Source organism: Narcine bancroftii, chromosome 13, assembly GCF_036971445.1.
Source record: "Narcine bancroftii isolate sNarBan1 chromosome 13, sNarBan1.hap1, whole genome shotgun sequence".
Taxonomy (NCBI): Eukaryota; Metazoa; Chordata; class Chondrichthyes; order Torpediniformes; family Narcinidae; genus Narcine; species Narcine bancroftii.
The window spans coordinates 29,840,810-29,855,455 of NC_091481.1; the positions used below are offsets into that span (position 1 = coordinate 29,840,810).

Genomic DNA, 14,646 nt, shown 5'->3' on the forward strand with positions numbered 1-14,646 from the left:
ACAGGTTCCAGTTAAAATTCTTAGAATTACTGGGGTTGCTCAGTCACTGTTGTTGGAAAATGTTTTAACTTTGGATCAAAGGACTGACAGAGTAGACAACTTTGGTTAAACGTGTTGGAGGTGAGCTAGTCAATATTGCTTCACAATATTGTGCTAAATTTAGAATTAGTGAAAGGACCTGTTGTAGCAGGAGTAATCTCAGTTACCCTTGCAGAGTCTTGTTTTTAAGGGAATGATTTGGTAGAGGATAAAGTTGGGTCAGTTTTGAGATTAACCAATCGGCCTTGTAAGGATGAGGTTAGAGGATTACGAGATATCCTGCATGTGCTGTAATGAGGTCTGTGACTAAGAAAATGATGAGAGCTGAAGAAGATCCAGTTGAGAGACTTGCCTAGTACTTCTGAAGTACTTTTGAAAGAGCAGGGTCATTGTGAGAGTAAGGATTTCTCTTTGTCAAGGGAAGAGTTAATTCAGGAACAGAAAATAAATACAGATCTTGTCTTGAGGGACAAAGCAGGAACTGAACAGGAGATTAAAGAAATGGCTTGTGGATAATACTTGAAAGGTGAATTGTTGATGAGAAAATGGAGACCTCTTGAAGTGGGGGGGGGGAAATAATGATTCATCAGGTGGTTGTTCCTAGAAATTACCAGAAGGAAATGTTAAATCTAGCCCACAGTAGACCTTTGGGTGGTCACCTTGGTGTAAAGAAAGCCATAAATAAAATTTTGAGACAATTTTTCTGCTCTGGTTTGAGCAAGAATGTTGTGACTTGGTGCCAGACGTGTCATTTTTGTCAGGTTGTGGGGAAACCTAGCCAGGGTTCTCCAGTGGCTCCATTATAACCTATTCCTGTTGTTGGGGAACCTTTCACTAGGGTTATTGTAGATTGTGTAGGTCCCCTGCTGAAAATGAAATCTGGTAATCAGTACTTATTAACAATTATGTGTACAGTGTTGAGATTTCCAGAAGCTATACCATTAAGAAATGTTAGAGCCAAAATGGTGATCAAGGCTTTTATATATATATAAAAAAAAAAAAGTTTTTGGATTACTGAAAGAGATCCAGAGTGATCAAGGATCTAACTTTCTGGGTTGTTTCAGCCGTTAGTTTGATTTGGGAATAAAACTGATCATTTCATCTGCATACTATCTTGAAACTCTGGTAGGATTGGAAAGATTTCGTTCTACTTTTTAAAAATATGGGGGTTTGTTGTCTGGGATTGGGATGAAGGTATTCATTTATTGTTACTTGCAGCAAGTGAGGCTATGCAGGAGTCATTTGGTCTCGGCCCTTTTGAAATTGTTTGGACATCAGGCTAGAGGACCTTTTCTGATAAAAGAACAGTGGGTTAATGAGGATGTGCAGATGAATTTGCTGGAGTATGTTTCTAAATTTAAGGATGGGTGTGGACTTTGGCTCTAAAGAATTTAGAAATGGCTCGGGGTAAATTAACCTTTTAATTGAAAGCTCAAGTGAGGAATTTTGGGACAGGAAGTAAAGTTTTGATTTTGTTTCCAACACATGACAATCCCGAGAGCTAGATTTTCTGGACTGTATGTAATTAAATCAAAATTGAATGATGACTGTTAACACTCCAGATGGAAGGAATAAAACTCTGGTCTATCACATAATTATGTTGAAACCTTATGAGAATAAAGGCAGTGGAGAACAATCTGGATCTGAGGTGTTGTTTGTTGACAGGCTTGAGGAAGTTATGGATCATAAGATTATGGAAACAGAATCTTGAGGGGAACCTTAAAGAAACCGTGGTTCCTGGTCTAACTCAGCAATTTTGGAAAATTTGGAAGAAAAATTAGGCCATCTTAAAGTACAATAGATTCAGTTGAAATAATTACTTTTGAAATACACATTTGTTCCCTGATGTTCTGAAAAGGGCATCAGTGATTTACCATGATGTAAATATAGGAGAAGAAAATCCCATAAAATAGAATACACATTCATAAGAGTACAATCATGGATCAGGAGGTAGAATATATGTTGAAAAATGATATTAGACCTTTGAACTCCAATTGGAGTTCTTGTGTTCTGGTACTGAAACCAGATGGAACTGTTGGGTTTGGTATGGATACAGGAAGGTAAAGCAAATGCTTATCCTAATCTGAGAATAGATGACTGTATTGATAAAACTGGCAAAGCTAAATTTCTTACTAAGTTGGATTTGTTGAAGGGTCACTTGTGTGTGCCTTTAACTGAGATAGGAAAGAATATTTCTACCTTGGTAATTCCATCCATCTGGTTTATAAGAGTATAATGTGTTGCCCTTTGGCATGAAAAATGCCCCTGCCACATTCCAAAGGATGATTAATTCAGTAATCCAAGGGGTAACACATACAGATGCTTATATTGATGACTTGGTCACAAAAAGTGACACATAGGAAGAGCATCTAAGGGAATTGGACAAATTGTTTGCTAAATTAACAGTTAAGTTAGCTTTGGATAATCTTGCAAATTCAATTTGCACATGCCACGGTAACCTACTTGGGTTATGTAGTTGGCAATGGCAAAGTTGCTCCTATTCAAGCTATGGTGAATACAATTTCCTACTCCCAATGGCAAGAAAGCAGTGAAGGTTTTAGGAATGGCAGGAATGTGATAGTATAGATTTTATCACCAATGTGTATATGTACAGATTGTGATTGGCTGAGAGTGTAGCCACACCTCCTGGCAGGTCTTAAAGGATTGCTCCTAGCCAGACTAGGTCATTCTGGACTGGTCGACCTATATGTGATATGCTCCAGTCTTTTAATTAATAAAAGCCTTGGTTTGGATCAACAAGTCTTTGGTTCTTTCAACACGCTCTACAAGGATATTATAGGAAATTTTGCTGAAGTTGCTCTTTGAAAAAGGAAAGGGAGAAATTTGTGTGGACTAAAGGTTGTCAGACAGCTTAGGAAAATTTAAAGGAGATGCTATGCCATTGCCCTGTGCTTAAAATCTGATTTTTGGCAAGCCATTTTCTTTAGCAGTGGATGCCAGTGAGGGAGCAGCAGATGCAGTTTTATTGCAAAAACATAATGAAATTGACCATCCAGTTGCCTAGTTTTCAAAAAAAACTTAATTTTCATTAAAGGAGCTATTCCACTCTTGAAAAAGAACTGTTGTCAAAATTCTGCAGAGCAATTATGATAGACGTGCATCTTGGTACCTCGTGAACCAAATGTAATATTCACTGACCACAATCCTCTGGTGTTTTTTGAATAAAATTAAGAACAAAAACAAAAGATTGTTAAACTGAAGTTTAATATTACAAGAATATAATCTGCAAATTGGCCAATCAGAGGTACAAATCTGACTGCAGATTATTTGCCAAGATGTTAAAATTGATCATGTATAAAAATACACTCAAAATTGGGTTACTGTATTATAACAATAAATATTGTGTATTATCTCGTGATTTTTTTTAAAGACAGTTTAGTTATAACTGAATTTTAACTTGAGTTAACATCCCTTTTAAAGGGGGAAAGGTCTGATAGTATATAGAGATGTTTGGGAGATGAATTGGGAGGTTTGTTAGAGCAGGTCACACACACACTTTAAAAGACAGGAGTTTTGCAGTGTTCACGCTCATGATGGACTGCTATTTTGCAAAAGGCAACAATGTAGCAACATGCCAGGCAGCTTTGTTTGAAAAATAGTTTGTCTGGAAGAGCATGTGATCTTTGTAGACAGAGGCAGAACAGTTTTGCTCTGAATGGGAGGGATTGAGAGAGGGGAGAGACACTACAGTTTCAGAGTGACGAACTGGCAAGGTTTGGAAGACTGCCTGGTGAAAGGAGAGGGCTGGCTGCCTGGTGTTTCCTTTGGAATAGGAAAAACCGAAAGGAACTCTGGGGTGACCTGAAACAGAGGTTATCATCTGGAGAACCCTGAAGGGGGCAAGTTTCATCAGCAAGACACAGGCTGTCCTGGAACGAGAAACTCTCTCTGAAAACAAAGAACCCTCTTCAGCGGTAACCATTTACCGGTTAAGCACCAAAGCCTGGGAACTTTAACGCTGACTTCTGTGCACAGTACAAGAATTGCCTGCAACCAGTGAGATTAGACTGTGAACCAAGGAACTTTTCTAAACTTGTAGAGACATTACACACACATGTGCTTCGAGTGGGGGGTGTTCAGTAAGTCAATGGAGACAAGTTAAAGTTTGATTCTGCTTTCACGTTAAAAGATAATTAAAAGCAACTTTTGTTTGTGTAACCCTTCGTTGTGGTGCATATCTATTGCTGCTGGGTTTTGGTCCTCTGGACTCGTTACAGTACTTTTTTCTTTAAGTCTTTAGCCCAACCTTTTTTAAACAAAAAAAATATTTTGAAGATGTGAAAAAGCAACTGCATGATTAAAAACTTGAAATATTCAATAATATATCCTGCAACTTTGAGGGTGGAAGTAGCAAAAGGGAACTGCCATTTTTTTTTAGAAATCCACCCCCCGACAAAGAATGTGGTGGAGATTTTCTGAAGTTTGTAAATAAATAGATAGATAAATTCAGTTTGCCAAGAGATGATTGTGAAAATCTTTTTAATGGGACTAAGTAAAAGTTGTTTTTAATTTTCATTAAACCATCTCTTATTGTTTAAATGTAAAGTGTATAGAAATGCTCACAGAGTTCAGTAAAAGAAAATCTGGGAAAAGTGGAAGTGGGGTGGAGAATCTGGTCTAAGGAGAAGAATGGCGCCTGGAAAGGAGTAGCAAAAAAAGATGGCACTAAAGGGAGATGCTCTTCTTCCTCGAGATTTTGTGGTCTCTATGTCGGGGCAAGGACATATGATCCTTCCCCTTTAAGGAAAACACACAATTGTAAAGAGTCGGAGATTTTACTTAGTTGTTTTAAAGAAGAAAATGTATAGAACACTATAATTTTTAGTTTTGATGTTAATGGAATTAACTGGAGGGTGAAGAGAAAATAGGACTTGCCAAAAAAAGACAGACTTGGACTTTTTGCATGAAACAGATCATGCCAAATTGGAACACATTTAAAAAGAGGATTGGTTGGACAAGTAGTCTTCATTTGGATCAAAAGCAGGAGGTGGAGTGATTTTAATTAATAAAAATATACCAATAATAGTAGAGATATTAACTGATCAAGCTGGAAGATTTGTAATGGCACTCTGCAAAAATTTATGCAGAATCATGGAAGTTTATGAATATTTGTACCCCAAATTATGAAATAGTCTTTATGAAGGATATCTTTTTAAAAACTGCAGGGGAAGACAAAAAATATTGATTGGAAGAGATTTCAGTTTTTGCTTAGATCCAATATTGGACAAATCAGTGAGAACAATAACAATAATGCAAAAACAGCATTATCATTTATGAAGAATTTAAATTTAATTGCTATATGGGGGTGGCTCAACCCCTTAGAAATAGACTACTCCTTCTACTTGAGGGTACATGATTCTCAAACAAGGACTGACTTATTTAATGTCTGTCCAGTTACAAAAATAGAGTATTTCTTCTTTGGCTTGGCTTCGGACGAAGATTTACGGAGGGGTATGTTCACATCTGCTGCAGGCTCGTTGGTGACTGACAAGTCTGATGCGGGAGAGGCAGGCACAGTTGCAGCGGTTGCAAGGGAAAATTGGTGGGTTGGGTGTTGGGATTTTCCTCCTTTGTCTTTTGTCAGTGAGGTGGGCTCTGCAGTCTTCTTCAAAGGAGGTTGCTGCCTGCTGAACTGTGAGGCACCAAGATGCACGGTTGGAGGCGATATCAGCTCACTGGCGGTGGTCAATGTGGCAGGCACCAAGAGATTTCTTTAAGCAGTCCTTGTACCTCTTTGGTGCACCTCTGTCTCAGTGGCCAGTGGAGAGCTTGCCATAGAACACTATCTTGGGAAGGCGATGGTCCTCCATGCTGGAGACGTGACCCACCCAGCGCAGTTGGGTCTTCAGCAGCATGGATTTGATGCTTGTGGACTCTGCCATCTCGAGTACTTCGATGTTGATGAAGTCATTCCAATGAAAGTTGAGGATGGAGCAGAGACAGCGCTGATGGAAGCGTTCTAGGAGCCTTAGGTGATGCTGGTAGAGGACCCATGATTCTGAGCTGAACAGAAGCGTGGGTATGACAACAGCTCTGTACATGCTGATCTTTGTGTGTTTCTTCAGGTGGTTGTTTTTCCAGAATCTTTTGTGTAGTCTTCCAAAGGTGCTATTGTCAATCCTTGCATCAGAGGAAATGGTGCAGCCGAGGTAGGTAAACTGGTTGACCGTTTTGAGTTCAGTGTGCTCGATGGAGATGTGGGGGGCTGGTGGTCATGGTGGGGAGCTGGCTGATGGGGGACCTCTGTTTTCTTCAGGCTGACTTCCAGGCCAAACATTTTGGCAGTTTCTGCAAAACAGGATGTCATGTGCTGGAGAGCTAACTCTGAATGGGCAACTAAAGTGGCATTGTCTGCAAAGAGTAGTTCATGGACAAGTTGCTCTTGTCATGGTGTGAGCTTGCAGGTGCCTCAGATTGAAGAGACTGCATCTGTGCGGTACTGGATGTAAACAGCCTCTTCATTGTTGAGGTCTTTCATGGCTTGGTTCAGCATCATGCTGAAGAAGATAGTAAAGAGGGTTGGTGTGAGGACGCAGCCTTGCTTCTCGCTGTTGTCAATGGAGAAGGGTTTGGAGAGCTCATTGCTGTATTTGACCTGACCTTGTTGGTTTTTGTGCAGTTGGATAACCATTTTGAGGAACTTGAGGGGGCATCTGAGGCTCTCTAGTATTTGCCAAAGCCCTTTCCTGCTCACTGTCGAAGACTTTGGTGAGGTCAACAAAGATGATGTAGAGTCCTTTGTTTTGTTCTCTGCACTTTTCTTGGAGCTGTCTGAGGGTAAAGACCATGTCAGTAGTTCCTCTGTTTGTGTGAAAGCCACACTGTGATTCTGGGAGGACAATTTTGGTGACACTAGGTATTAGTCTATTAAGGAGAATCCTAGCAAAAATAGAGTATGTAATGGAAAGGCAGGAAAGTGTGTATGGATGGTGCCTTCATACATGATGTTTTTGAGTTTATTGACAAATAAAAATATTTTGTGAAAACAATATTCCTTCCACTGACAAGTTTTCTAATATGGGATATGCTTGAAGCTTATTTGAAGGGACAACTGATTTCTTCTACTAAAAATCGTGAGAGTATGTGAGGTTTAGAGAAGGATATAACAAAATTGGTAAAAGAATGTCAGAAATGCAAGAAAAAGAATAGAATATTAGAGAATAAAATTTCAATATAATACACTACAAACATATAGAACAGAAATAAATTAAAATATTGTGATCTTGGAGAACTGGCACCTAGTTTTATCTTGGCAGATGACAGCAGAGAAGTTGTCCAGATATGATAAAACAGATATGATAACATGATAAATAATACTATATAAATCAGAATTAGTAGGAAATTAAAGTTGAAGGGTGGAATGACTTAGATGTACGAGGGGGAGGGGGAATTAAGTCAAGTTACATCAGCAACAGATCAATTCAACGCTTTCTCTCTATGTACGTTACACCTGCTACATGACACTGAGGTAGTCCTCTCAATTGTTGTCTTTCCTTTCTGTGGGGGGAACCAATACTCTAGACACACTGTGAGCAGAGGCCTGCTATTCAAACTTTTGCTGCTCAATAATTTAAAAGTCTGCTTGAAGTCACCTGTTGGGAGCATCAAGATTGCACAAACCTTTAATTTGATTTACAAAGTGGGAAAGAAAAAGTGACATTAGCATCCCATATGACAATATTCTGCAACTCTCTGAAGGGTTCCTATTTATGTATGAAAATATAGCTTAGCAAAGAAAAAGGCAGAAAATACAGGCTGATGAATCTTCCGATTAAATTATATTACTGAACATGACACAAACTTCAAATGTTTAAAAACTGTTTCAATTGTCAGGCAGTGTTTGATGTGTAATTTAATTTGCACTGGAATAAAACACTGTTCTTGCACTTTATAATAAACAAAAACTTATGTGTAAACACAGTAGACTGTTCAATCTTCATGATTTTATCATCATGAAAACTACATTTTACAAAACAAATTTGAATTTACATGTTTATGGCATGCTGCAAAATTTTTAAAAATTATCACAGACTTTTGAAATAAACAGAATTAACAACTGAAGGTTCAACGTGCTGCTTCATTATATTAATGCCACTAATAAATATACATCTACAGCTAATTATATCTGTACCTACATTTATTGACTTTGATTTCCCTAACAATTTATATAAATGTAGAAAGCCTTAGTGAACATAAATACTGTGCATTGTATCTTTTTACATTTAACTCATTTAATCATTTAAAAAAACTGGAATGTATGCAACACTATTGTCCTCAAAACTATATCTTATTCTAGAATTAAAATACACTCTGGTGTCCTTTCACATCTGGTAGGTAGTCAGATAAGGTGACCATTATTTACCCTTAAAGTGCTCGTCACAGTTTCTGTGGTCAGCTGACTGCAAGGAGTTCCTGGCACACCTTGGCCATATTAAACGATGCCAGTCGTTCATTAGATTCAGGTGAGAAATACTCAGTCCGTCAGTTAAAAGTTAGGTACACCTCAGTTAAATTGGTCTCGCGCTGTTTCCTTGGCATAACAAAGTACAACAGCTTTTCATTCATTGACAGATGGATTTTTTTTGCGGAAGTGTGGAGAGATGTTGCAATTAAATTGCCACTCTTTGCAAGAAACTCTGTGCAAACTACAACTCAAATCGTGCTCACCGGTCGTCTGATTGTGCACACACTATTGATCACCATTATATAATCAATCCACTAGAGTCCAGATTTATTTATTTGCTATGCTTGACAACAACGTTACTGACGCCTTCAAAGGAAGCAACTTGTAATTGGCCAGGTATTATCATTCCCTGCCTCAGGAATTACGGAGAAAAATGATGGTTAGCACAAAGCAGATATTTTAAAAATAAAACGAGCTTAATTTCTGTGAGTGAATAAGCTGAAGAACCTTCACCATCTGTATTAATTTGCGCTGAAAATTAGGAGACTATGCATTTTTAGGTCCATTTATTTTGTTTGTAATTATCTGTCGCCTTTGCCTTGAGTCGTGTGGATATCCTGATTTTTTTTTTTCCTTTTGCTTTCATGCAGAACATATTGAATAGGCTTCCATCTAACAAATTTTGCATCATGTGGTACACTAGTATTTCTTATAACCACATTCAAAACTTTACCCTGGCTGTAACTAAACTTGGTTAAGTTCATGTAGTCTGTTATCAATACTGGTGCTTTCCATTAGAGGTTATCTATCTGATATATTTGTTCTTACCGTTAGTACATCCCAACCTGCAGAGCATGTCCCACAGCCTTGCAATTAGCAAAGCAAAGGAAGGACCATCACATCCATCCCATTTGACCAAGCTTCAGTCTGTAACAGATGATCCCTTTGCCCTGCAAACCTCTTCCTTTCTCCAAGAAAGGGACCTAAACCTGCTTCCATAGATGCTGGTTGACCTTCTGAGTTTCTTTTTCAGCATTTTCTGTTCATATTACCATATAGCCTTTCAGTTGCATTCGAGTCATAGCAGATGACTTAAATCTCTGGGTATGGGATGTAATCACATACACTGGTCTGACTGTTTTCTTTCAGTGTTGAACCTTTCAATGACTATCTTGAGTTATGCTCTAGTTATCACTTTGCATGAAACTAAAGTTTAAAATATTGTGTATTTTTTACTTACATTCATTAACATTTGTTAGACCGTTCGTTATTTATGCCTTAAACTATAAAAATTGCAGAGCGTAATTTTGAAATGAGAAGGCTTTCAATATTATGAATGTAATTCAGTACTTCAAAGGGAATTAGTGGTCAAAATTCAGATTTTCCAGAATTCTAAGCATCAGTCAATCTGCTTTTCAAATGCATTTGAGAAATCCAGGATAATGACATGGGAGGATTTTGACTCCCAGATTAAATAAAATGTTTGGGTAGCACAGTCTAGGTTTATCGTCTCTCTCTTTGAGGGAGGAGATTGGCCTTCCTGGGCACAAACTGATCTGCCTAATCTAGGTGAAAAGATAGCAGAGGACTTTATTTATAAATGAATATAAAATTAACATCTGGAACTAGAGATGCCCCACTATTAAAATATGTCTGGCATAAAACAAACAAGAAAATTGGGATTAAGGTGGGGCTGTCACCTAAAACTCCCCTATTTAATAACAAATTAATACCATTGATATTAGATAATAGGATCCTGAACATCTGATCTCATGGAGGGATCAGGTGTATCGAGGACTGTTTTGATCAAGGAAAAATAATCTTAAAAATAAATGATTTATTGAATAATACATTCTTTTGCTAACTTCAATTAAGATCCATTTTAAGGGACAAATTAGGTCCCACAATGAACTTACCGAGATGCAGCAACTTGGAAACATTTGGTGGAAAGGGGACAAAAAAAATTATATCCGCGACGTATCAAATGGAAGCCGCTAAACGTGGGCTACACTGGTCAAGACAAAGGTGGGAATCAGACTTAAATATAATAACTGGAGAACAATGCTGGTCTGATTTGTGTCAAGACAGCGTGATAAATACTATTAATGTAAGATACTGACTGGTGCAGCATAATTTCTTGCATCATCTGTGCTTCACACCGCAAACGTTGAACAAACTTAAACCAGAAATTTCAGATCAATGTTTTAGATGCAGAAGTGAGGTAGGAACCTTTCTTCATTCAACCTGGTCATGTCCCAAAGTGAGAACTTTCTGGGTAGATATGGGTTGATCTTCTAGAACAAATTACTGGGAAAGAATTTCCACAGATCCCAGAATTATTTTGGTTAGGAAATGTAAGACTTACAATGAAGCTGTCAAAGCATCAATTACAGTTTGTTAAGATCGCATTGGCAATGGTCAGGAAACATATAGCCTGATTCCCATTTAAGATTGGTACATTGGAATGCAGAAATGCACAACTGTGTCCTCCTGGAGAAAATCACATAATTTGAGGAATAAGTATGACATATTTATGGATATTTGAGATTAATCTTTAACTCTTTCACCCTATTCCTCCTCCCTCTCCCCGATCCAGAAAATTTTAGGCCTGAGTGATTGGTGAAGGAGCCTGACAGATCTTTCTCTTCTTATTTCTGTTCTTTTTCTATCCTACTCTTGTACCTTATTCTTTCATTTGTTTTTTTTTAAATTTAACTGCCATTTTTTTGCTCTTAAAAATAAGAGAGCAGATTTACTAATGTGAGGATGAATTAAACTGAGCTATAATTTTCCAATTATAAATTGACCAATAGTTCTGCAGTTATGAAAGTTTGGGAGAATTCGTGGGGGGGAAAAAACCCAGTAAATAAACATAGAATAGCAATTAAAGTAATAACAATTAAACAAGTGTGATACTTTACCAAGCATTATGAAGAAAAAATGCACCATTCTAAATTCCCACGTTAAGGTTGTTCAGAGTGCGTAGATTTTAGAGGGCTGGTATGGGATATTGGAGTGGAGGAGCCCTTTACAAGGAGGATGTGTCAGGAAGTGTCTTTGGCACTGTTCTATGGTTGTCCATTCCTGGCTTGTGGTGTGAATCCAGGATGGGGGTCAGGCACCATGCAATATTAGGCCAATAATTTTAATAACCGTCAGGATTTATTTCCCTTTTATCATCCTGGGCAACAATTAAGCCACCAAGCAAGACAATTTAAACACATTCTTCTTTTAAAACATGGACTTTCTGCATGTTTCTTCACTGAGACTCTTGTCCAGAATGGTCCCAACATTTGAGTCATCTGGGAACAATATGGCAAACCAAACTGACATGTTTTAATAAAGCAACTTGAATAGATAATGCCACTCAAATTGTACTAAAGTCAAAAAGAGATACACCATGACACAAACTGAGAAATAATTGCTAACTTCTTACAAGAATAAAACCTTTATAAACATCAAAACACAATCTCTTATGGCCAGGGACAAAGACTATTTAGTGCCTTGAACCTTTCCTATCATTCAATTATATCTTGGCTCATCCATACCTCATTCATTCCATCTGCCCCAGTTTTAACCCTTGACCATTTGTGTGTGGGCAGGTGGAGAAGAGAAGATTTCTTTTAGATCATTTAAAATTCCTTCTTAACAAATTTTCTCTGACTCTAAAGTGGGGGGAAAAAAATACAAAATGACAGAGTTTAAAATAAAGAGCTTTGATACTTTAAAAAGGAAAAAAAAAAATTCTTGGAATGAATTGGCACAGCCAGCACCAAGTTTGGATTGCCTTGCGGGGTTATTTCACGTGGCAGTCTGATCAGCCACACTGCTGCAGAATGAAGTTGCAAGTAGCCAGACCATGAATGGATAGCAGATTTACTTCCCAAAAGGAAATGAAGGAAAAAGAAACCCTATAATTTTACAATTAATTAATTTTTATTTCTATTTAATGGACTGAATTTAATTTGCCTGTCATCAGATTTAAATTCATGTCTTGACCAACAAGATGGCGGCGCCATGGTTTGGAGGAATATTGTCTTGCTTTTTTTTAAACTGCGGTTTCAAGATGATATAAAGGTTATTTGATCTTGAACTTGGTTTCTGGATTGCCGATCTAGGAACACAGCCACCATGCTAACCTCCCTATTGACCCATGTGCACAATTCGAATGACAGCATCTGGTTGATTGTCTAACACTTCAGTCATGAAAGACTTAAAAGTGTGACTCACTGCAATCCTTACCGCCACCAACTGTTAGTGTCGATAATTTGCAGAATCTTGGACCATTCCCTTCTCGATCCTCTCACTTCTATCAGTAGTAAACAATGTCTTCGGGAATAACCTTTCTGGAAAAATAATCCAAATGATAAATCATCTCTTAAAATTATCCGTTTGCTGCAAATTGCATGTTCTTAATCATGCTTCTGTAATAAGAATGTTCTGTCAATACCATAAGAATGTATCTTTAAATGTGTGGTTTTCCTCGCCATCTTTACAAAATCTCAAAAAAAACTGGTTTAAGATCTTGCTATTTACAAAAGCCAATAGAAAATGTTCTTTATATCTACAATAAACGGTTGCCTTCTGCAAATAATTATCATTGAATGTAAATAAACAATAAAAATATTCAAAATATTCTTGACTAGGAGTTTGGCTTGTAGCAGGTACTTTTTTTTATAAAGTGAAATGGCCCATCATGTATCTGCCAGGCGTTTCCTAAAACATTTGTTCATGGTGGTTTTTGCACAATGTTCATGTACTACAGCTACGCTTCAAGAGATGGCTTATACAAAGCTGGTGAGCCACAAGGGTATATTCACAAAAAATATATCAGAATTCTGATAATGCTATCAAAATTAGAGCAAAAGTTACGGATATAAGACCGCAGCATTTTCTGTAAAGCATCTGCTTCAGAAGAATGTCCTTCATTTGATACTCACTGCTGTTGTACAAGTAGTGAATGTGTTTACTTTTTACATAAGTGTGTATCAAGCAATATTAAACAAGACATGTCAATGAAAAAAGTGCACCATAATTGTACTGGTAGTAATTGTGAGTTTAAAGTCTAAATCAGCCAGTGGGTGCATTATAGAACTTTCCTTGATCAGAGTGTTCATTTAGTCCTGGATGCAGCTCATGGCAATATTATTCCACCTCAGCTGTAGGCACATTGTCCTATACATCTACAGTATTGTGTCAAAGTGTGCTGGGAACAAGAAAAAGTCAGTGGACAATTCAGTCATTTTTGTCTTCTTCTAAAGTCTCCTGCGTTAGGCTTGTGACTGAATCGATTGGCATAGACTTCACTTCGGATTCATCGTGACTTTTCTCCTCCTCCTCCTCCGTGATTGCCTCGGAGCTTTGAAGCAGGGAGGTCTGATCTTGCCTCTCGAGCTCTGCTCTCCTTCGCTCCTCCTGCTCTTCCTCGATGACCTTTTTCCACATTTTGTGATTCTCCATCAGGTGCTGCATTATCTGACAGAAGACCTTTCTTTGCTTCCTGCATTGTTCCTGTTCTGTTTATTGAAGAAAAAATGAAGCATAAAATGGAATGTTTATAGCCAAATTATTACATTATACACATTACATGAGTTAGAATTCTGTGGTTCAATACTTGCTTTGGATCAGTGGCACTCCAATCCTAATAACACCAGACAATGAAGATTTTGCTTCCTGAATACTTTTGGGTGTATTTTATGGACTTTGGTCTGCTGATCAAGAAAATTGCCTTATAATTTTCTTACCACACATTGTCTTTTAGATACAATCTATTTTTGTGATTTCCTGTCATATTTTAAGACTACTGGCATATTGCTCACAAACCAAGCTATATCGGTCAGTCTAAGCAGCCTGTCTATGCTTGGTCAAGATAGATGCAGATGGGCTGTAAAAGCAGCTCACATATACAAATGCTGTGCATTACATGATTATAGACTGAATGCGTACGTTCTTCAGGCAATAGGATTTATTGTCTTCAGGAAGATTCAACGCAGCAGAAATTCCTCAGCTGGGGCACATTCTGTTACATTTGTGGCGAGTATATTCACAAGGCTCAAAGATGCTTGTTAAAGCCTATGAGCTCTACTTTGGTTGTAAAACTGGTGAATAAGACAGACCCTTGGGCACCTCACAACTGTTGTGCACCATGTGCAGTCAACCTGAGTGCTTGTGCCAGCATCATT

The 14,646-nt window shown here is 37.8% G+C and overlaps 1 protein-coding gene across 3 annotated transcripts in view; it reads right to left on the reverse strand.

Moving 5' to 3' along the window:
- Positions 1-8,451: 8,451 nt before the first annotated feature.
- Positions 8,452-14,646, reverse strand: part of pde3a (phosphodiesterase 3A, cGMP-inhibited) — a 386,358-nt gene continuing 380,163 nt past the window's right edge. The window contains exon 16 of one of the 3 annotated variants that reach the window (XM_069909269.1): positions 8,452-12,810. In XM_069909269.1, the coding sequence (XP_069765370.1) occupies positions 12,719-12,810 (92 nt within the window). In that variant the 3' untranslated portion in view covers positions 8,452-12,718. Of the gene's footprint in view, positions 12,811-13,113; positions 13,981-14,104; positions 14,176-14,646 lie in introns of those variants that run through there. The other 2 variants (XM_069909268.1, XM_069909271.1) reach the window with 2 other exon arrangements.